This window comes from Struthio camelus, chromosome 3, assembly GCF_040807025.1.
Source record: "Struthio camelus isolate bStrCam1 chromosome 3, bStrCam1.hap1, whole genome shotgun sequence".
Taxonomy (NCBI): Eukaryota; Metazoa; Chordata; class Aves; order Struthioniformes; family Struthionidae; genus Struthio; species Struthio camelus.
In genome coordinates, this window is record NC_090944.1 from 88,470,164 (window position 1) to 88,493,627 (window position 23,464).

At 39.6% G+C, this 23,464-nt stretch overlaps 1 protein-coding gene across 4 annotated transcripts in view; it reads right to left on the reverse strand.

Moving 5' to 3' along the window:
• Positions 1-23,464, reverse strand: part of RPS6KA2 (ribosomal protein S6 kinase A2) — a 329,479-nt gene that overhangs the window by 49,950 nt on the left and 256,065 nt on the right. For all 4 annotated transcript variants that reach the window (XM_068938966.1, XM_068938969.1, XM_068938968.1 and 1 more), the window contains 5 exons: positions 20,881-20,918; positions 19,956-20,098; positions 10,702-10,772; positions 9,747-9,835; positions 939-1,003 (listed from right to left, as the gene is read on the reverse strand). In XM_068938966.1, coding sequence (XP_068795067.1) covers positions 939-1,003; positions 9,747-9,835; positions 10,702-10,772; positions 19,956-20,098; positions 20,881-20,918 — 406 coding nt within the window. The remainder of the gene's footprint in view (positions 1-938; positions 1,004-9,746; positions 9,836-10,701; positions 10,773-19,955; positions 20,099-20,880; positions 20,919-23,464) is intronic.

A 23,464-nucleotide genomic window follows, 5' to 3' on the forward strand; every position in this document is an offset into this window, starting at 1 on the left:
ATTCTGAAAATTCATCTATGTTACGCTTTTCTGTAGCACCTATTACAAAATAGTGGAAGTGCCAGATCCTGGCCTATGGTCACTTAGGGCTAAAAGTGACAAGAGAGGGTCAATAAAGCTACCTTACTGGAGAAGTTAAGAGTCCTATGGCATAAACTAGCACAACCTGCTATACCAGTTCTGTAAATACTCACCCAGGCCAAGGAACACTACAATGTGTTTAGAAAAACGGTGCACCTAGAAGTCTTGGAGCTCCTTGGAGCTGTTGCTGGCAGCTATGCATGTATAAGAGAGAACCTGGGGCTACTCTGAATAATTCCAAGAGAGAAAAGGATTCCTGGAGGTCCCTGGCATGGAAAGCATAGAATTAGCATTTAGCCTAGCTTGCCAGACCCAGTGAGAAGGGATAAGTATTTTAATGTGGAATATAAAAGCAGAAAGATGGAGGGACCCAGACTATCAGACTGCCTCCCTCTGGAGTATCTCTTTCAAGCCAAGCCCTTCAGCTTTGCTTTCCTCTGCAACTGAAATACTACAAGAATTCTTTGTTTAAAGCAAGCTGCCTATTTTCACTCCGAACCAGCTTCCACAATCAATACACCATGTTTATTACAGTTGAATGCAGAAATTACTCTATGAAACAGTGCAAATAGCCTCAGGTAGTACTGTGATAAGCCAGATCATTAAATAAAACAGAGACAAGAAGTTAGAAAAAACTGACAACGCTGAAAGCAGCTTTCTATTTCTTTCATGTACAGGTATGTGGGTAACACATATATGTATGCAAGAGACATAGGTACCCATTAAAAGGCTCTAGCTCCTGAATCCTCTATGTTAGAGTTCACTTAATCTTTTTTCTTTTTCAAGCATGGCAGCCAGTCTTCAAAAATTTAGCTAAGAAAATTTAAATTAAAAAATAATAACGCAGCTCCACTTACATTCCAGTCTATGGTAATAAAGAAAGGATGACGTTTAATTTCTTCAACTCCATCGAATCCAGCACCTAGCAAGAGAATGGAAGAATCAAAATAAAGGCATGCTTAGAAAAGAGTGCTTTATGACATCTCTTCTCCAAACTTCTTCCCCCGTCCCTTCCTTTTTTCTGACAAAGCCAAAGTCACTATCTAAATACTTCTTCTAGTCAAAAAACCTTGACCAGTACAATTGCCATAACTATGTAAACTGCCAGAAATACAGAGAATTGCACTTCCTTAATGAAAACGTAATGGCAGAGGGTTTTTTATTTTTCTTTAAAGGAGGCTTGTGCCAAGTCTGACCTCAAGAACTGCTCTCTTCAGGCAAGACATAGGATCCAGCTGCCACAGAGCGCGTGCGCCAGTGAGGCTAGGAGCAACCTGACTTCCCGATCCTCTGGCATGTTAATGCTGCTTCCTGCCACTAACTGCAGATCTCCTGTCCATAGCTGACTTAGAAATCTTTCTAATCACCCATTTTTCATGAGCAGGAAAAACTGCACTACAAGTAAGTTTAGACTCAAAATATCAAAAGGCTCCAAATGATTTGAGGTAACTGGGGTTTTTGGGTTCCCTCTTTTCAAATAACCACCTTTATATTTTTATTAGTATCAAAACCATCACTATCAGTGGTACCTTTCCTTCATTGATAGTTAATACTGTTAAATTTCTGTAACGTTATTCTGCAGGAGATTTAGTGAAACTCCTTTGAGATCTAGTAACGAATCTAATTCTTTCATTACTTTTGCCTTACGTCTTCATTCAAGATTACCTTTCTTATTCCTTGCAGCTACTTGATTTTATTTGCTTCACTACCATCACAAAAACCAACAGGTGTTCAGTAATAACTAAACAACTATCAGAGATGACTTAGTGTGCCATTTTTTTGACTGATTTGCCTTTATTAATAGCACCTTTCATTTTTCAGTATGAGAAAAAAAAAAAAACACCTGGAAGCAAAAGTTTTGCATTGCAATAATTTCGGAGCCAGTTCCTGAAAGGTGTTCAGCACCTTCATTACAAGGATGCAGAGCATCCTTGATTTCCAAAGGACTCACAATTAACAAGCACCTTCCAAAAGGCACTCAGCACCTCAGAAGATTTAATTTTTTGTATGCAATATTTGTACTTCCTGGAGATCAACATTGCAAACAGTTTTAAAAAGGTTTTGTCAAATCTAGCTTTTGTAAAATGTGACATCTGCTTTCCTTGTGTTAAAGACATTAGTGATGTTTGTAAAAATGCACTGATCAGGAACGGCTTCCTATAGCCTGCTTAACTTTCACTGATGAACAGATACAAACAAAAAACCACTTTGTGAACATAACCTGTGGGGTTGTCAGTCAGGCCTACTTGACAATAACTTAGAAGGAATGTTCTTCTGATTACTTCCCCATCCTGATAATCTTCTCTTATAGACAAATGTAAGTGACGCACACGAGGATAAACACTCAGCCTGGCATACCAAGGCTGAGCTATGAGCTGACCATCTCCCCTCAGGAGTGAGGTCTGTGGGTTACGACAGACAGCTCTATGAAAACATAACAGGTAATCAAGTCTCAGGGAATAGAGGACAAAATGGAGAACATCACTATGTCACTATAAAAGTCTGTGGTGCACCTTCAGCTTGAGTACTGAATGCAGCTGATTTCCTTACCTAGAAAAGGGTATATTAAAGTTGGAGAAATCATAGAAAGGCAATAAGGAACAGTATGGAATGACTTCCGTATGAGGAATGACTGAGTAGGCTGGGATTTTCAACCTGGAAACAGATGATCAATGGGGTATATGATGTAGCTTTACAAAATCGTGATTATTTGGAATAGGTGGCTAGGGATTAGCTGTTCCACATCTTTTCCATTAGGAGAACATTGCTCATTAAATGTTGGCAGCAGGAATCAGCTTCAGAACCATCTGGAGATGTCTCTCCATGCAACAGATAGCTGCGTGACATGTAGAATTCCTTGCAAAACGATGATGTGGATGCAACACACTTACATGAGTTCAGGGGGAGACTGGACAAATATGGGGAAAAGAAATCCATTGAACATTACCTGAAACATAAATCACAAAAGGTTCAGGAAATCCCTTGAGCTTAAAGCAGCTGGAGACTGGGAGATAATTTGTGTGAAGTATCACATATACTTGCCTTGTTCTTGCTCTTCACCCTGAGCAGCTGCTCATAGTCACAGGGTACTGAACTAGGTAGACCTGTGGCCTAAACTTCTGTACTTATGATGATGGAATTTGATACCAGGAATAAAAAGATACTAAGACCTGGATAATAATAAGCCTTGTTCTATGTCTTCCTTAGCATGACTTTTCCAAGCACAGTCTAAAATCCTTACTAAATACTCATGGCAGGCTTGTTCTAATTTTAACAATGCCAACAGAAACATGAAACCAAAACAACTGCTTTGAAGAGAATTACATTGATTAACTCTTTAGAAAAGAAATATGTGTAATGGTTATGTATGTCTTGTGTTCAGCCGTGGTGACTGGAAACTCGGTAATGTGTAATAGTTGTTCTTCACTACATAAGGATGAGACCATACCACCACAATGATTTCAAAAGGACAAAAATAAAGCCTTCCACCATTGTAAATTAGCGTTCCCTAGGTTGAGCATAACTGCTGACGTCTTTTTTCCATCAATAAACAGAATTCAGAACTAACAAAAAAGCTGACCTCTAGCTACTTCTATTAGTGGAGGATTGTAGTGTGCAGTGCAGCACGTGGTTGACATGAGTATTTGTTTGAAAAAAGAGCATTTCCCACTGAGGGCCACCTCACAGCTCTGGCATAAAAAGAACAGATTGTTAGGAATGCCATGGCTTGACTCCATCTTTGGTTAGCTTAACACACTAAAGACACTGAGAATGGTAATAGTCTAATTTTGCAAAGAGTGAAGGACTTCCGACAGCAGCTGGATTTGTACCACGGAGAAGGTTCAGTGCTATCTGCAGTTTTTCTTCCCTGTCCTTCCCCACTGCGAGACCTACTGGTATAGCCCACAGCTCCTTCTTTGCCTGCATGCTCTGGATCCAGGCAGTGGTGCCTGGTCCTGTCTCCTCCTGAAGCAGAGGAGGGTCATGGCTCCAGTGGGGAGCATTCGAAGACAGCTCTGTGACATGCCCAGAGGGGCAACCCTGACCCAGCTGCTGAAGTCAAAGGGAGAAGTGAGAGACCAGTGTTAATGGTAAAGTTTCTCCGGATTCGCTTAGCACATTTCAGCTATTCATCTACCATCTATAAATCTACAGTGGTACTGCAAAGAGATGTACTTTCAAGGAGAAAACAGCACAAAAGAGGTCATAACTGGCACATCTTATTTCACAGGGACTGACAGATCTGGGAATGAAGTTGAGAATTTACTAGACTGCAAAAGTGCAGCGCATGTTGGCACACCACATGAAAAACTTTCCATCTCCCTCTAAGTTTCTATTTTTTCTAACTGCACTTTAACTTCAATTTTGTAACCAAACCTATCTTTAAAGAAGAATCTGTACAATCAGGACCTACTGATATTGAAAAGCTGATATTGTGTCTGGGCACAATCCTGGGCAATGTGGTCTAGGCGACCCTGCTTGAGCAGGGAGGTTGGATTAGATGATCTGCAGAGGTCCCTTCCAACCTCAGCCGTTCTGTGATTTTGTGATACTGGCTGCAAGTATTTCTACACGGTATATAGCCCCACGAAGGTCCCAGAGAAATAGATGATAAATAATGCTTTCAGATCAAATTGCTGGATTAAACATATTGTAGAATGCAGGGATTTATATAAAAGCAGCCTCATGTAAATAAGTGAGAACTTGATTACTGAAGACTGTTTTATGCCTATAATAAAAGTGCCTGCAAGCAGTTACAGTAGAATGTTTTATTTGTAATTATTTTTGATTATTGAATCATCATGGACAATGTGAGCCTTGACATAGACTAAGGAGAAAAAGGGAGCCAGACCAATTCTGAAAATTGATTATTTGGGAATTCAATATGGGCAGAAAGAGTTTCCAGATTTTTTTTAAGATAATAAAATTATAGTGTCTCTGCAGCCTCAGAATCTTTTTAGTAGGCCAGACATTTTAAAATTCATTCCCAAGGTTTACATGAAAGATGCACAGCCACTCGGACAAAGGAGAAACTTGCTTTTTCAAACTCATCATTTCACAAAACAGAAAAATGAAGTTTTCTATGTGTTAAAGCAGAATACACCTTCTCTAAGAGCATGTGATTAAGGAAAGAATATTTACTTCTTCCACTTTTACTCAGAATCTACTACAACATGCTTTTACTTTATACTTTCTTGTCCAAAATTCTCAGTGATACGGTCTCTGTACCTCTATAGTGCTCAGCAGTGTAAGCAGTTCCTGAAATCTTCTTTAAGTTCATCTACCTACCTGAATGGATGAAGGCCTTGCTGTAAATGAGAATTAGAACCTTTTGTTGCCTGAGTTGCTGGCAACGTGATAAACCAATGATGTTCTTCATTGTGCCATTTCCTTCCTAAAATGTATACTGCTTGTTTGCCTGGGTATTCCAATTAATCTATTTCAAGAATTTAAAATTATGCTTGTCCATAATATGCATTTTGTTATATTTAATCAGCGCAATACTATCATACTATAGTACTATCCTGCATAGTACTGCGGACTACATGGACAGTACAGTATATAGATCATACTATGCTTGATTCAGAAAAGGTCAGACAGTACCAGGGATGTCAAAAAAGGGAAGACCTTCCATTTATAAAGCATTTGGTATAAAGTACTAATACTTTAATGGGCATCAGACTTAAAAGTAGAAACAGATAAACTGCATTACTAAATTCCTTCTCTGCTTCTTCTGAGTATCTTGCTCCAGTATCTATCCAGTATCTTCTGAGTATCTAGCATTGTTTTCCATTCACAGTCCAAAGCTTCAAAACAATGCTTCAAAACAAATTTTTAAAATAGATATTCAACCTTTGCCTCGATTTATTAAAATATCATAATCAAATGGCAAAAAGCAAGATGGCAGTCAGAATAAAGTGATTTTTTAAGACCAGTATCTTTCAACTTGCCAGAGTTAGAAACACTGGGAATAAATACAAACACTTTCCAGATTTGCAGACTTCTGAAACAATGAGTGAAAACAAGTGTTTGATCCATAATATCGCTGCCACTTTATTTCACACTTTGTTAATTTTCCAAAGATTTTTCAAAACAGGATGCCTAAGCTTTCTTTTAACTTCAGACTATTGTTCCTTTCCCAGAAAAAAATAAAATCTACGAAGCTAAAGTGTACTGACTTCTGTCCGGTATTTAGATCAACCATTTAAGTATTTCTTTTTTCATTACCAATACGTCTGTTGCCATTACCCTTCATGCTGATTCTCAGTCTGTTAACACAGACAACCTTCACAAGCTCTCTACTGCTATCTCTGAAATGTTAAGATCTACTTTTCCATAATGCTTTTAGGTTCTTCTCCTTGGATGTTCATGTTACAATTAATCTCTTCCTCTCTGCCAGTCTTTGCAGTATTTCAATAAACCTCAGGTTAAAAACCTTCAGCCTTAGCAGTTCCCCATTATTAAAATGGAGACAATACGGTAGCCAGAATTGTCATAACTGGCTTCTAAAAATAAGCAACTCAATCCCTGTTCTAGTAACTAGCTTTTTTAAAAATGATCAGTATGCAGAAACTCTCACCGACTTCACTGGAGCCCCATTTTGCACGGGTAAACAGATTGTGGGAAGCCACAAAATGAGCAGAGCAGAGCAGAGCAGAGCAAGAGACAGAGTGACAGAGGAAACAGCAGAAAGGAATAGAGAGGGTAAGTGTGGAAAAGTTTATATTTGCTGCAGCATCTTATTCTCTTGAACATTGATTAAATCCAGAAATCCCAAGATTCTAATTTTCTATAATGTTAGGCATATTGCGTGGCAGCAGTTGAAACCTACTGAGAAAACGTGCTTTTGCACTATCATCTCTGCGGAGCATCAGACTTAAGTGCTGCCAATCAAGAGGCAAGAGCCAGGAGGGCGCCCTCCTTCCACCACGCAGCCTGTCTGGCCTGGGCAATGTGCTCCTCTCCTCTGGCTGAGCTCCCCCAGGAAGCGCATGGCCTGTGCAGGCATTTGGGGGCTGCAGCCTGACCTGTGGTGTCCCCTGGGAGGAGAGGAGCCACAGCCCATGCTGATGGACTGACTGCCTCCCCTCCTGCTCAGCCCCTGCAGGTGGCAGGAGCCACCGCTTTGCAGATGACCAGGTTGTCCCCTGAGTGAAACAAGGGCTTTGGGCTCCAGCTGTGCTCCTAATAGTCACAGCAAGTGGCAGCCTGCTCCATGCTGTCTTCTTCCGCAGGAGCCAGGCTCTCTTGGAAAACCGCTGAGCCATCGTGCTTTACCTCTGCGTGAGGCAGTGGCTCCTGCTGCATTGCTGCCACCTCTCAGAAAACATCCATTCACCCAAAATGTCACAGTCTGCTGCTGCTCAGTAGGAAAAAAAGCACTGGAATAGCATTCGGCCCACATGCTGCCTCACCTGAAGCAGTGGCCAGAGCTATGAGAACACTAAAAGGTCAAAGTGAAGCTCAAGGACACAGAGTGAAACATCCATCTTCCACACGTGTGTATGCACATGCACGTGGACATATCAGAAATTGCAGGATCTGCTGCTCAGCCAGATGGTGATAGAAATGGGTTGTCAAGCATGTGGCTATCTGCCGTCTGCAAGACTGCTAATGCTGTGACTGCTGCACAGAAGATCAAAAGCAGTATGTAGCAGACCTTCAACAGTACCACCGCCAGCACTGGAGAAACTCCATGTGGGTGCTGCAAAAGAAGGGGGAGAAACCTCTCTTGCACTTCTTGCTCTTTCCACATCTCAGGACAAGTTATTTCCTAATTTAGCTTTTTGCTCCTAACCTTACCTCTCCAATCTGAAATAATGTTACAAGCATAAACAGTTAGTTGCAAGAGATCACAGCAAACTGCTCTTCACAAGTCTCAATACTGAACCCATCTATGCTACTCCCTAAAAGAAAAGTCATTTATGAGTTGCCAAAAATTTCCATGCATGACAAAGTCAGTCAAATATGTATTTAAATAGGACCAGTCAGTTCTCTCCTTATCATACAGTTTACAGAATTCAAGGACTCTATTCCTTCTCCTAAGGCCATTTTTTCACAGCTCCTTTTAGCTTCCAAAACAATGTATGTCCATCGAAGAGCACTGACACAGCAAAGCACGTCCAGCAATCACATAAGATGTTGATAACAGAAGAATTATCCTAATGACTGGTTGTGTGGCAAGTGCATAGTAAGTCACTTGTTCCTTCAAAAATAGATCATTATTCCAATAGGAAATCATTTTTATTCTGCACTAGCATGCTTACACAAGGGAATTAATTTATTCCAACACTATCAGGCAAACATCGCTCTCCTCTTGTGATGCATCTGAACTCTGCATTTTCAAAAGTCCTTCTCATCTCTAGTTTTTCAGATGTGTTCAGGACACCCCATGCATCTTATTGTTAGCTTTGTAAAATATCACACTAGACCTGGATCAAAACTAGAGTGGCTATATGTTGTGCTACCACAGTCACAGGGCTTGGGCTGCTAGAATTAGCAAATGTAAAGTCATGGTGTGTACCTAGATCATACTGCAGTCTCAGGGATGGAGTGCATTTGCTTTGGATGTGGCAACAGATGAACACAGAATTTGAAAATTTTAAGAATATTTAAAAATAGGAATATGTGAACGAGTAGAGGATAGCAGTAATGAAAGAGTATAGATAGGTAGTACATTTGAGGGTGAAAACAAACAAAAAACCCAACACAGGTACGAAGGAAAAAGGAACGAAGAAGAGTATAAAATGTGTATTTTGGACTTATTCCCTTTTGTCACCTCAGTTTGTCCCTTTCCTTTAGAAACTAATTCTTCCCTTCTTCACCTAAAGCACAGCAGAGTATTAAGAGAGCTGGGGGAAAAACCCTTTAACCTTTTCCACAGAACTAGATAAGATCTTTGAATCAAAAACAATACAGTACTATTATCTTGATATCGTTCACTTGATATGACTATTCTTATTTTTCCGTGTAAAAACTAAAGATCAAATTATCAATGAAAATTATGCACCAGGCATCATAATCCCTGACTTTGCCAAATGCAATGAATTTTTGATAAAAATCCTGAACAAAGGTAGGGATAGCATATATGATACGATCTCCATGATCTACTACATCCTCTCAGTTTATCATATTTAAATAGAATCATTAATGAAGGGTGAAAACACATCAGTAACAGAGCAGATAATGCATTTAGGGTAACAAAGGAGAATGCCTATTAAAATGTTCCCTGTAAACCAAATGAGACAGCAAAGGAACGCAAACTAAGAAATGAAGAATACACAATGAACTCTATTCCCTTTTTCTACCCACCTCAGATTTACAGCTAAGTTACACAGAGTTAAAAAGATACCTGTCTTCTCTGTTCTCTATATTACCATATGCAGGAGTTGTCTTATACCCTTTGTAAATGCTGCTGGTTTACTTTCTCTCTCAAAAAATTAAATACAAGCTAGTATCATGCTTTGGATTCCAATGGTTTGCCTGTGCTCCTCCTTGCTGTTTTCTCTAGCAGTGCTCCAGATTTACTGCACTAGGGAAAGGAATGCAAAACGCATGTGTAATGATGAGGATAACTATCAGTGAAGATAAATTGGGAGAAATGATCACCACCTTACAAGCCAGAGCACAAATAACAAATGCACAGATCAAATGTACACTCATACCTAATCTGTTGGACGGGTTCCTTTTGAAGAGGGCTCGCAGCAGACTCTGGGCTTCTATGCTCAAGAACTGTGGCATTCCCAGCTTGGCTCTGAAAGAACACAACACTTGAAAAGAAAATAGATTTTTCAAAATTTTTCTCCATCACACTGTGGTTTAGAAAGTGTCACTGTAGTAATTGGGACAGGCAGACACACACATCTGGTCACCAAAGGCATGACTATGTAAATATACTACAAACTGAGGGCCTGATCTTGTTCTGTTAAAGAAAGTTTTACCTCTGGTTTCACTGGAGGTAGATCTAATGCATCTCACGAGACCTTGTGAATAGGTTGCAAAAGATTTACTCAAAGGGGTCATTTTCCTATGCAAACTTTTTCAGCTTTTTAGTTTGCTGGAAAAAAATTTGGGAATCAAGAGAAATTTAAACACATAAACAAGACTTTGAAAATAATGATAATAAACCACACATCAGTTAAGAACGAAACTCTTCCCTTGGTGATTCTCTATCACGGAGAAAAAATGTGATTTTAAGCAAGGATTAGCCCCAAATCCTGAAACATTTATGCATGTTCCGAACATTAAATGAATGGGAAATTTGGAAAAGAAGGGTTTTGAAACTCTGGAAACAACAAAAGATAAGCTGTCCTGCACAAATTTGACTGTTCTCACTTGTGTGTATATAATGACAGTCTGTTATTAGGGACACGAAGATACCTTTCTTCTGCAAGGCCCTCTCAGTATTTCACTTCCTACTATTTATTCTGAAGGCCAGTTTAGATCCACATGCAGGAGACCAGCTGTGCATGCCCTTCCCAAATTCATGCCTTACACCGCTTTGAAAAACTCACTGTGCACATTACTATTTTCTATCCTTCATATATCTAGGACCCATAGCCTACCCCAAGGGTACAGTTAACTAACAGTTAGAAAAACAAAACAGATTTCACTACTCACTTGAGAATGAGAGCCATCGTCTCCTTTCTATCTTTTCCCTGGAACGGTAATGATCCTGTCAGCATCTCAAACTGTGAAATAACAACAAAATGGTAAATCGACAAAGTGTTGAGATAGTCTGCACAGCTGACCAGACACTCCACACATCATCTTTTTATTTCAAATGCAACTGAACACTTCAGCAATAGAAATTGCCCCAAAAGCTGTAGTTTAGAAAAAAATGATAGTGCAACTCTGTATTTTGCAGAACATCAAAGACCAACATGACAGTTTAGTTCGAGAGTCTTGTTACAAACTGTTTACGTTGATACTTGGGAACAAGTTTTAGTCTGTTTGGGGAGAAGTATCATATATGGTTGCCTCGTTCTTACTCTTTCTCCAGAGTCTGCTTTACGGCCAACGCAGGAGACAGGGTACTTGGCCAGATGGACCTTTAGTCTAAACCGGTATGCTTGTCCTTTGGTGTTTCAGCTGTGGTGCAAGGAAAATGACCATGCCGTTCTCCCTCTTTTTAGTCCGGGTCCAACTGCCTTTAGTCGTTGTATATTTGTACCACACAGAGATGCCACTGCTACACTTCGCAGAAGGAACGTGCATAACCCCCACGTTCTCCAGGCACTTGAACATGCTTTTTTATCTCCCATTTCAGCTCCCCTGGCTGTACTCACACTGAATTTTTCAGGTGTCAGGTTTAAGTGCACCTAAACGTCAAAGCAAAACTCGCAATCATTATCAATTATTTGCCTAACTCACATCTGAAAATATCAATCATTTATGGCTTCTTTGAAACAGAGCAATGCTTTCAGTGAATCTGACAGGAATTTCACATTTGTAATAAAAAAACTCAGCCAAGGAAGCTTGCCTCGTATGGATTCAATACCTGGGCTTTCACACAGCTCTAACCACAACATTTCATGCACGTATCAGCGGATGCTGATTCCTCTGACTAAGGGATGATGAAGGTTATATATCAGCAAACAAAATCAAACCAAGAACACAATTCAGTCCTGGCATAAAGGAGGACAATGTCCACTGAGAGTAAAGGGAATTGTTATTTGCTTTTTTCTGAGTCAGACTTGGGAAAAAAAAAAATGGGGATCCTTTCTACTATAGGAGGTACCTCCTGATCAATATCCATTGCTACAATACCTTTAAGGCAGGACAGACTCTCATCCTTATGTATTTTTGGTACCTTATCACTGCTCTCAGGAAGCACGTCTGTGCAAAAACAATCCTTTCAGTAATACAATTTGTGACAAACTGACCCACAGCTCAGCTCTTCCCTTTTCCCAGTTTAAATATAGCCATACTAATCCTAAGCACTTCATAGATCAACCCAACATCCCTTTCTACTCACATTTTTGTTTAATCTATACATCTTTAAAAGTATTTTAGAAAGTTAGGGATACAATCATTACCACAAAATGGGGAAACTGAGAGAGACAAACAGAAGTGAAGGAAAAGAGGGACCACTAAACAAATGACTAACAAGAACAGTAGCTGAACTTGTTTTCTGACTTTTTTCTAGAAGCTGCCTCACTAGCATATCCTTTTATCAGTACTGATAAAAGTGACAAGATTTTAAATAACCTGATCCTAGTTGGCATTATTCACTTAAGAATAATCGCAGCATAGCTAACATCTGATATGCTTTAATTTAAAACAAAAACCAGTATTAGACAATGATTTTAATTTAAACATTTAATGTATTCCTCTAATATTCAATCTTGGAATCTACAGGACACAAAAGAGAAGGCAAACACAGATTCTGAGGAATGGCTGTGCTGTATCTGTTCTGGAGGATATGTGTTTTTTAATGCACAAGAAAACTTCACATCAATTTTTTTTTTTCCAAATCTTACACTGAAAGAAAATGCTACTTTTTCAGCTTTGAAGTTTAAGAAAATCAAAACCTAAAATCCCAGTGCTTCCTAGGAGCAATTTACTGTGTGCTATTACTTCAGTGCAAGGGAGGTCAGCTTGAACTTCTACAACAATTTCAGCATACCAAGGAACAGTTTTTTGTGATGATCATTTCTTCCAGAAATTCATACACACAGCAGGCATATAATGGCACACCATAATGGAAGATGAAGAGAAACACTCAAACAAGGTGGATTTCCAATGAAATCACAGCATTTTTTAAAACTAAGACTTTGTGCAAGATGGCCTCTGTTTCGGCCCGTTTCTCCAGGGCGTCACAATATGCAATCTGCAAAGCTAAACTGGGTATTTTTCTCAATGATAAGTTCTGATCTTTTACAAGCATTTCATTAAATGTTAACTAGTTTATAGTCTTTTCTCCTTAGGATTCATTACTAAACCTGCAGTTGCTGAGGCTATTTAAACAATGCTGCTTGAAGTGAAACTCCTTCATCTTTACAGAAATAAAAGTAAGTTAAATTCAAAAGTAATAGTTTAGCAGACACACTGCAACACATCTCATTTCAAATCCAACGTGCCAAACTAGTCACCTCAGCATGAAGTTTTATAATGCAAACTAAAATAATAAGCCAAGTATCACTTTCGAAACCAAAACAGGATTTATTTGACAGTCTCCTTAAAACAGTAACTCAGAAAGTCACACTAAGGAATCAACTTGCCAAGTTATGGGAGGGCTCGTCTCACTTTGCAAATCAGCAAATGGAATTAATTTCAGAAGGAGCTGCATTAAACTTTTACTTAATACTACTCCTAGATGGGATGAATTATCTCTGATAGGGCTGTCTCTCTCTCTGTGACTAGGTAAGAGCAATCCAGACAACCAGTTTAAGCTATTTAAATACCTAAAATTAGGTGAAATTAATGCCTAATTTTTAGGCATTAATAAATGGAGAAAATATTTAACAATTGTTAAAAGACATAGGAGCTTAAGTCTCATTTCAAAATAACTCTGGCCAGTAAGAGCCTACGTCCTAACAAAAGTGTTCAAATATACCAAAGTGTTCAAATATACTGGAAATATATAGAAAAAGTTTCTTCCTAAGACAGTAAGAAAAAGTGCTTTGTATTTTACTGAACCCTCCTCATAATTTCTAAAGAGCTTACTTTATGTTCAGGTAAAATTCCTAATGTTCATTTATGCTGGTTCATGTTATTCTGCTGTTGTTATAAAACTAACTTAACAGCACTAAAAATGACTGCTACACGTCATTTGTTTCGGCAGCAATATGAGCTCGATGCTACCGATACGGAAGATAGACATAAGCAACTGCTTGGTTAGTGACTATGTGGAAGGAGAACACTGCAGTTTCCATCAAGCAGGACATCGCTGAAACGTCTGTACAGGCATTATGTGTGCAGGAAGCCAAGCAACCTGAAGGCAAGAAATCCAGATGCAGTGTCCAGGAAGGCAAGCAGGCAGGCAGGGAAGGTGAGGAAGCAGGCAGGCAGGCAGGCAGGAAGGAAAAAAGAAATTAAGCTATAGGAGGGATAGGGGAAATGATCATCCTGGAAACTGCATGGAATATTTACTGTGCTGCTGTAATGCCTAGTACTTTGTTACCATGTGTCTCCAATTACAAATTGCAATTTCAGTTTCAGAAGAAATGCACTTAACATCAATATTTAAATCAAAATGAAGGTACAGTGAGTTAAGTGTACCAGAGCTTTTCGCTTCAATGAACTGAATGGAGCAGCAGCTGGAAGAAAGCACTGGTTTCTCTAGCTGCAGTGCTGGTTCTATAATCTGCTAAAGAAGGTTAAAAAATGAAATAAAGAAACTGGGAAAAAAAACAGGAAAATTGAAATAGTTCCTCTCATCTGTCAAAGCTACCACACAACACCCCGCTTGCCTGTTTATTTATCCAAAAATCAAGAAACTTGGAAATCTAAACATGCCAACAGAAGAGAGCACTTGCTGCTAACGCCCTCTCACACAGATACACAGTTGTGTGGGTCACAGCAGGTTGGCTGAGAGCTCGGCCCAGGTGCGTAGAAACTCTGCAGGCTATGGGTTGTCATTAAAGCAGACCCCACCGTTTTGCTGCGAGACTCATTTTTCATCCCCACCATCTGCATAAACCACCTGTTAGATTGTTCCTTGCCTACCAATTATTCACTCTTAGTATATTCTGGAGGGCCACCTTCTGTTAGCCTGTACTTCAGAAGAACTTTGTCTCCCTGCTACCTTGACTCCCTTTCTCTATCAATATATGTAGCAGGAGAGGAAAACATTCTCTGTTCCTATTCAGCTGCCTATTAACAGAAGCCCAGAGTAAGTTAGGTTGCAAGGGACCTCGAGAGGTCACCTTGTCCAATCCATACTTAGGCCTTAACATAGTCAGTTCTTCCTTTCTCCTGCTTTCAGAGCAATCTTCAATTTCAGCAGCGAAAACAACGGAACTGGAGACCTCACTAAATACACATATGTGGGAAGACCTTGGGAAAGAGGGCCACGTTTCCTGCAGGAATGCATACAAGAAGGGACCCTGTTAGGTCACGGGTGAAGCCAATAAGCAAGAGAAAAATTCACAGCCTGGGGTAGTGGCCACATGAATATTCCTAGCAGATGGAAGGAGAGCAGACTGTGCAAATTACTTCAGCCCAAGTTTGCTAAAGTATTAGGAATCTAGGATAAAATACAGGGTTGCAAAAGAAACTTGATACCACTTAGTTTTGGAGAGCAGAGACATTCTTATCAGAATGGTTGGGTTCCTCTCTCAACGCTTCCAGTGATTCTTCAGGTAGCTGGAAGCAAGTCAGCTACTCAGTTTTACCATTTATAAAATGCACTAAATATTTATCGTTGCATTTGTCATTATTAGCTAGGTGTAAAGCATACTGAATTAGTGTTTGTAATGGGCTTGAATACCTTCACACAGCAGCTAGTATAAACATAAAAAATACTCTTCATTAAGAAGACCATCTGGGAATGGGAACTGGGAATAAAACAGGAGTATTATGATGGGATTTTGTAAAAGAAGATGGTATTGTTTTGATGTCTAGTATTGATGTTTCCAGCGCCAGCACAGTTATGCTAAGTGAAAATTACTGCAGAGCAGAATACTTTCTGTCTGGCTACCAAGAGGATATTTTCTTTTCTTGTGCAGACTTCACTTTACAACTTATGCATTCACTACATTGCTGACAAATACAAACAGATTTCTTTTTATTTGGGACTGCCAACTGAGTCAACACACCCCTTCTTTCTTTAGTTATAGTCCCTTACCTGCCTGCATGGCTCTCAAAGACATTCAGTATTTTTTCTGCCATGGAAAAGATAAAACTTCCACGAGATCTGTGACTTTGTAAATTAGCTGGTAAGATGAACTACGAAACCACTGTTTCAAGAGGCCTTCTAAGAAGACATATGCATGTTGTATTAGTGCAGGCCACCCTATCTGGAGTTCAGAGATGACAATATGGGCATCAAAGCTCTTGCAGGGCAGCTGAAAAGATATTTGCCATATCCACAGTTTTTTAACAATACAAGTCAATTGCTTCTCATGCAGATTTCCTGATGTAAAGTTTCTCTAGAATACTACTAAAACAGAACAATGTCCTATCTAAAATCTCAGATGCAATGAGTAAGATAATAGGAAGGCAGAAAACAAAATGTGTCTAGTCATGATAACCACACAAACCCCCCAGCACAAACTTTAAGTTAGGATCAGACAGTCCTTATCACTTAATAAATGAGAGGCAGGTAATGTCCTCTGTGTAATGCTTGACAAGGCTGAATGTCAAGATTCACATAATATAACTATACCGGTTGACACACCGAGCTCCATAAAATGATTCAAACAAACTGAGCAGTAAACAAACTCAGCAGATAACATTTCTGCTTTTGTGGCCCGTACCAAAGACTTAGCTGGTGGTAAATGAAGCTTTACTTTTGTTGATAGCAAAACTCTCACCGATTTTAATAAGATCAGAATTTAATCTCTGTCAAATAGATAAGTTTGTTTTGATATTAATAATAATCACAACGTGACATACCTAATGTTGCCTTCAAATATCTTTCAGTTTGATTCTAGACTGTGCCCCAGTCAATGCAGATTGACAACGTGCTGCTAGCAGTTCCCTGAGTCCTCTTTATATTGTAACATTAATGCCAGTTCACAGAACAGAACGGAGAGGAGAGCATTGGTGTTTGGTGGCTCGTGTGATGGCTAGGTTACGAGCAAGTTCATCATTATCTCTTTAATACATTCCCTACTACAGGGAATGTGTTTTCCCCTCTATTGATCAAGATTTTAGATATGAAAATTACACTACCACATACACTTCCTTTCAAGCTACACATATGCCACCAACTGGTACATTTTCTATGCATGTTTCATATCGCACTGCAAATTACATTGAGAGAAAGCTAATAAGTCATTTGGATAGGATTTATCTCTCTCCAGTTTTTCAGAGTAGCATAAAACCCAGCTTCCCTAACAGAACATATTAGGGACAGAAAACAAGGAGAGATGAGTAAAGGCAAAAGAGAGCATTAGGAAATCCTCCTGCACTTTTAGTGTATGGATATCCCCTTTTCCTGCTCCAATCAATTAATTTTTAAAAAGGAAAAAAGGTTGAAGTGATTAAAGCTGTTTTCTCCTAAGATGAATGGCAGCACTCAAAGGCTTAAAGCATCAGCCTACAGTCGCAATGACTGTACTCTCTTTACCTCATCTCCTTTTGCATGGACTATTATCTTTTCTAATTATAACATCACTAGGGAAGGGCATGGAAAAGAGAGAGATGGTGAAAAAAATGAAGTTTAGCAAAACAACATTTGCAAAAGAACAGGTGAAAGAAAAACAATCCACATACCAATATACGAGCATTTTTTTTCTATCTGGAGGTGGACAGGCACAGCTATCCCTCCAAAACTGAGCATATAATGAAGTATCTAAAGGGCTGGATATATTTATTATATGAGACATAACCCATTCATGTCACTGAATAAAGGTAAGTGGTTCAGAAGTGCTGAGCATCCACAAATGCATTCATGTCCGTAGGAAATGAGGATGTTTGGCTCCTTTTAAGTTCAGGTTATAAACTGCAATTATTAATGCTAGATTAACTTCTGTTAACCAGCTAGACCAACGATGCAGACCCCCAAATAAAATTTTCACTAGCTTTGACATTGCTTCCTGCCCTCATTTACTCTGGTGACACTGTCTACTTAGAATAAACAAAATTTAAACATACTTTATGCATTGTGGCATGTATACGTGTGCAATATTTACCTACTTAAAACAGCTTGGATCCAAGAAACAGAGCTGTGTTAGCACAGCACTTTGCTACATTAATTTACGTTTCTCCTCTGGTTCTGCAACGTGAAGTGCAACACTAGCCACAGCTACGCTGTTGTGGCACGCTGTTCGGATCATCCACATGAAGCTAGCCTGCACGTCTGTAAGTGGCTGTGCACTCAGCGTTTGGATAGACCTGCAGCCTGCACACTTCAGGAGAGCGATATCACCTTTGTTATCTGACCATATGGCTACAAAAGTAATAAATGCATGGCATCTACACTCAAGAGACAACGCTCTGCTTGATAAAACGACTCTGGAGTAATTGCTTCAAAAACCTGCCACTCTCCTATTGATTTTAAAGATAAATTATTCCTGTCACAAACCAACTTCCCTTTGAGCCTCCTCAGCAGCAGTGGCACTGCAGGCTGGCAGGGCTGGACGGGGGCAGAAGGGCCCAAGTTAGCGCTCAAAGACCTAATTTTAGACGGCTGGCACGAGGGGAGTTGAATACCTCTCCGAGAGCCTTTTCTGGCGCTGCATCCCAGTTCCAGATACTGCAGCACTCAGGAGCATGTTATCAAATCCTCCTCATACACTAATCAAGCTCCAGTGTAGCTAGATTTTTCCCACAGAGCTCTTTCTAGAAAGTGTTTTCCAGGGCCTGGCTTCTTAGCAGTCAGGAGCTTTCTTCTAATTTCCAGACTCTGTTTCATGATGAGTTTGCTCCTGTCTGCTCCTGGGCCAACATTACTCGTAAGCTTAAATAGCTTCTTTCTCTCTGTGGTGTTTTCCCCTGTGATGTACTCATAGATGGTATAGGTAGTTCTTGTACTAATGAACATCTTCTTCAGTTAATGAATAATTTCCCCTGCAGCAACTGTATCAAATACTTTATTGAAATGCAGGCAGATGAGATCCCCCTTTGTTTAGAAAAAGGTGGTTATCTCATCAAGCAAAATATCAGGCTCATCTAGCACGAACGATCTTCGGTTAGTTCATGTCGCTTATTAACTAATTTTCTGCTGATTTCCACGTATAAAAAGTCAACTCGCATAGCTTCGGAAATTTAAACTGCCTTGGGAATAGCTTGCAGGACTCTTCAAAGTTAAGTGGGGGAAAACTCTGGGTTTCGTACAGTCAATCCAATGCAAAAACAAGTAAGAAAAGATTAATCCTAACTATTTCTCTGTGCCAGTTAATGCATTTGTGTCTCCTTCTGCTGACTTCCTCCCTGTGAAGAACAATCATTTAAACACTCTTTCGCAATCCTCATTTTAAAGCAGCTTCAGGATGAACTCAAGACAAAGCAAACATCCAAACGCAGTCATAATCAAGAAATAGCAAAATGGTAGAGAAGAAAGGAGGATGACCTGGTGCCCACAAACGTATGTTTTCCTTTCCCACAGGGAAAAACACCAAAGGTTCTTGAGTAACAGGCTCCCACCCACCAAGAAGACTGACAGGAAATCCACTGTCGTCGGATAGTTGAAAGCTACTGAATCTCATTAGTTGCACAAGAGTCACTGAGGCTGACATGAAGATGACAGATGCATGGCAAAAGAACCTCTGAGGTACACTGAAGCATTCAGAATGCCCTCCAAAATATGTCATTTTCAATTATATTTTGCAGAAGAAAGAGTCAACCTTTGAGTTTCTCTATGTGGATGTCCTCGACCTCTGAAAACTGCTATCTGAGGAACTGTTTACCAACAGGAACCTTGCTACTAACAGGTAGCTGTTTGTTCTCCAATGTTTGTACTCTTCTGAGGTTGCCCTGCTGATTTCCTTGGAACAGAAATATTCACGGCTTTTGATAACCAACTGAAACAACAATCTACTGAAAGAACTCTGATAAGGAAGAGAGAAGAACCATGGCCAAATGTTACCTCAGATATTGTCTTCACCAGGCAGTATCCTACTGCTGATGCACTGAAAATGCTCAAGCAATCATTAACCGTTTACTTTCCTACCCACCTTTAATTGTTGAAAGCAGTACTTTTTTATCTGAGATATCTGACCACTTTTACAGCCTCTCGCCCCAAACCAATACAAGTTCTTCATTACCATGAGTACACCAAAAGACCACCAGTCTGCGCTCTGTGTGTGTCCTCGTCGGTTGACCACCTCTGGGGCCATATACTCTATTGTCCCACAGAACGAATATGCTCTCTTGTCATGGTCGATGGCTTCTTTACTCAGACCAAAATCTAAATAAATTGAAACAAACAAACAAAAAAACTTGTCAGGTCTAGGAAAAAAAGATTATTATCATTCTCATACATTTAAACAGCGCAAACAAAACACGATTAGAGAAGAAGAGCACACCAAACAGCCTATGAAGCACTCTCTGGTCTATGTGCAGCTTTTGTGCACAGAAAGGCCACAACAGGCGCATGAGCACAGAAGCCCTGGCCGCACGGAGTGCCTGGCTGGCAGTTGTGACTGTGTCCTGAAAGCAGGTCCTTTCTCCATTCTGGCCCAAAGCAGAAGTGAGAGTTTAAATAAGCAGAAGTTCACAGTTCAGATTTGGTGAAGAAATGGTAACAAAGATTCTTGCTCAGGCTACCGCAGCATTAAAATAATAATCTCAGGTGGACAACTGTGAAAAGGAGCGCTAGACAGCATCTCCAATGCGGCAAAGAGACATCTTCACAAGAGTCCTTGAAACAGTAGTAATTCAGAGAAATTAATCTGACATAAGGAGTCGTACTGGAAGCATCCTTCCATCCATGGTTGTAGGCAGCCAAGCCTGCAAGCTTCAAGTCAGTCAAGAGCCCAATTTTACCAACAAAACACTTTCTTCTCCACATGCAGCGCAGCACAGGAGTGCTTGACTAGTGGCCAGAGGAAAGAACGACAGTTCTCAAACTCTTCTGGCTTCTGACTTCTTGTAAGCAAACTCTTTTCAAGGGAAAATCCAAGATGCAGGGAACATACTGCAGAAAAATCAGTTTGCTTGTAGAGATCAAGTTTTTTGTTCCTCACGTACCTGTTATCTTAATGTGGCCCTCTTCATCAAGAAGAATGCTGTAAAGTAAAAAGCAAACATGCATGCATTAGGCAGATACAGAGTGTATTTAACAAACATGAATAAAACATGTTGAAGGGAGGTAAGCAAATATGCATTGCTCAAATGCGTGTGCCAGTGGGTTCTAGGCCTCCAGAAAGAAAAACAATGCTCCAAGCTCTGCCTAATCTCATGTCTGAATCTTGCGCAGGCTGCGGAAGTTGGATAAGGAGCCTTGATTTTACTCCACAGCATGCTCAGGATGGATATATGAACAGAGTGCAGACAGAATACGGTGTTCAAAGCAAATAACTGCAGACTATCTGCTTCTAGCAAGAGAAGCAGCTGCAGGTTTTTTACTCTTCTCATAAAAATAGAGGAAAGCACACAGACAATAAGGGCTTGGACTTACTGGACCTCAGATAAACTCCAAAGGTAGATATATTCATGCTGCAGTAATAAAGTCATCACAGAGCATAATGAGTAGTCACAGTCTAACTGCATGAACCTCAGTCCTTGCTAATTTATTCTGCTCAGAAGCATAAATGAAAATTCAACCTGGAAGCCAAATTCAAGTGTTCTCACGTTTGCCACCTGCCAACATTTTTCATTCTCACAAAGGCACTCCAACGTTTCCGTGAGAAAAATGACAGTAGTTTGCAAAAGCATCGCTAGTTTTTATGGAAACAAGAAAGAATACTGAAATGGAAAAATAATGATTTTCAGAAGCTTCTCTCTCTAGTAATACTGATGCAGAGATGAGGGCAGCGTTTCCTCAGTCCTAGTTAGATTTAGTATTTTTCTCCTTCCAAACTGGTATAGCTATGTCTCAGCTATTTTTATATTCCCATTCTCTTAGAGAAACACTTTAATCCATTTATTAAAAAGAAAGTATGACAGAAGTGAAACTAACACATTGGCATCTTGCTCCTGTGAAAGGTTGTTTCTGGACAGAAATATAATTGAAAAGAGATGATATGCCATTAATTTGTTTGTTTGGAACAGGCTGTTATTGTGTAATTCATCAAATAAAGGCCAGTAGATGACTCACTACTATTTGTTCAATAATTAAAGCTTTTTCTTCTCAATAAAAGCTTCTTTGCATCCATTCTATCTCCCCAGATTTCTTCAAGAGGCATAGTTTTTAAGAACTAGTCATATAACAAGCATGTTTCAATGTACTGTTGTGATTACATACCCTAAATAAGAGGCTCATGCTTCAGAAGAAAAAATATAGCTGGCGGTTCAAAAGTGAGAACGAATGTATGAACTCCATAGATACGGCTCTGGAAAAGTGGTAACGGGGAGTACAATTCACAGAAATCACCCAAAACTTTTCCCCATCAACGGAACAACGGAATTCAAGGGGTGCAGAATTTTCCCCAGAAACATCCACTTTATGCTTTATGGATTTCCTATGCATAATGCAAGCTGCTTTACTATGTATATAATACATAGTTTTCCAACTTTCACCCTCCATTAAAAATAGGGAGGCAACAGCAATGCAGCTATCAGACTGACAATACTGTCGCAGGTCAAGTGAACAAAAGTATACAATAGACTTTTTCACAGATTCACGTACTAAATGTTTGAATGAGTGGCAAAACGAGAGGATTCTGGCCTCCTACTAATGTGTATCCTCTGTCTCCTGAAACTTGGTCGCCAGTTCTCTCCTCCATCTCCTGTTTCCTAAATACCCTCACACAGTACCCTCAGCTGCCTTCAGCTTTCCCTGCCCTCAGCTTTCGCTCACTTAAGTGCCCCTTTGGACAGGTGGGTGTCTCCATATTTGCTATTTGCCGACACACATAACTATGCTTATGAACTAAAAATTATATTTTATGTAAAAAAAAATCATAACAAGGAGGAAAATGATAATTATTGCAGCGAATTAGATTTGAGTGACAAAAAGAAGCAAAGAACAATGTGTCTGCTACTAGCTATCCAGAGTACAACAAACGGCATATTTTTTCACAGACTGTGGAAACATACTTATTCTCTGATCATCCTCTCTGCCTTCTCTTTCTATCTCTTTCATTTTACAATTCTTTTTTATCCCATACTGTCACTAATAGAAATTTTATTGTTAGAATAATTATTTTAGCTATGCTATGCGAATCAGTTAATCTGAAATAAACTACTATTATTTTGCGGTAGGAAAAAAGAATGAGAAGTTGCTAATGTGATTTAGAAAAAAAATCTTTTTTCTAAATCAATGTTTCAAAATTATAAAAAACACAAGAAGTAGACTACTTTTATAGGCTAAACTAGGCTATAATTGCATTGAGAGAGAATCTTTTGCTACTACAGTTTTCCATATTTTTCTGCTTAGTTTAAGGTTTGAATGTGCTTGCCGGATATTGTGGCTGTTACCTACTCTGTATTTCAACACAGGACCAAAATTTATCCTCTGGATGGTCTGACAAAAATCGGAATCACTTTCACTGTCCTCAGTTTTAAAGTATGCCTTGAGATGAGAAAGGCTATAAAACTCCATGTCACAGGCAGGGAAGTGAACCTAGTAGCTGTGGAAGGATAAGCTCCTAGTTACATGAGAAGCTCACAG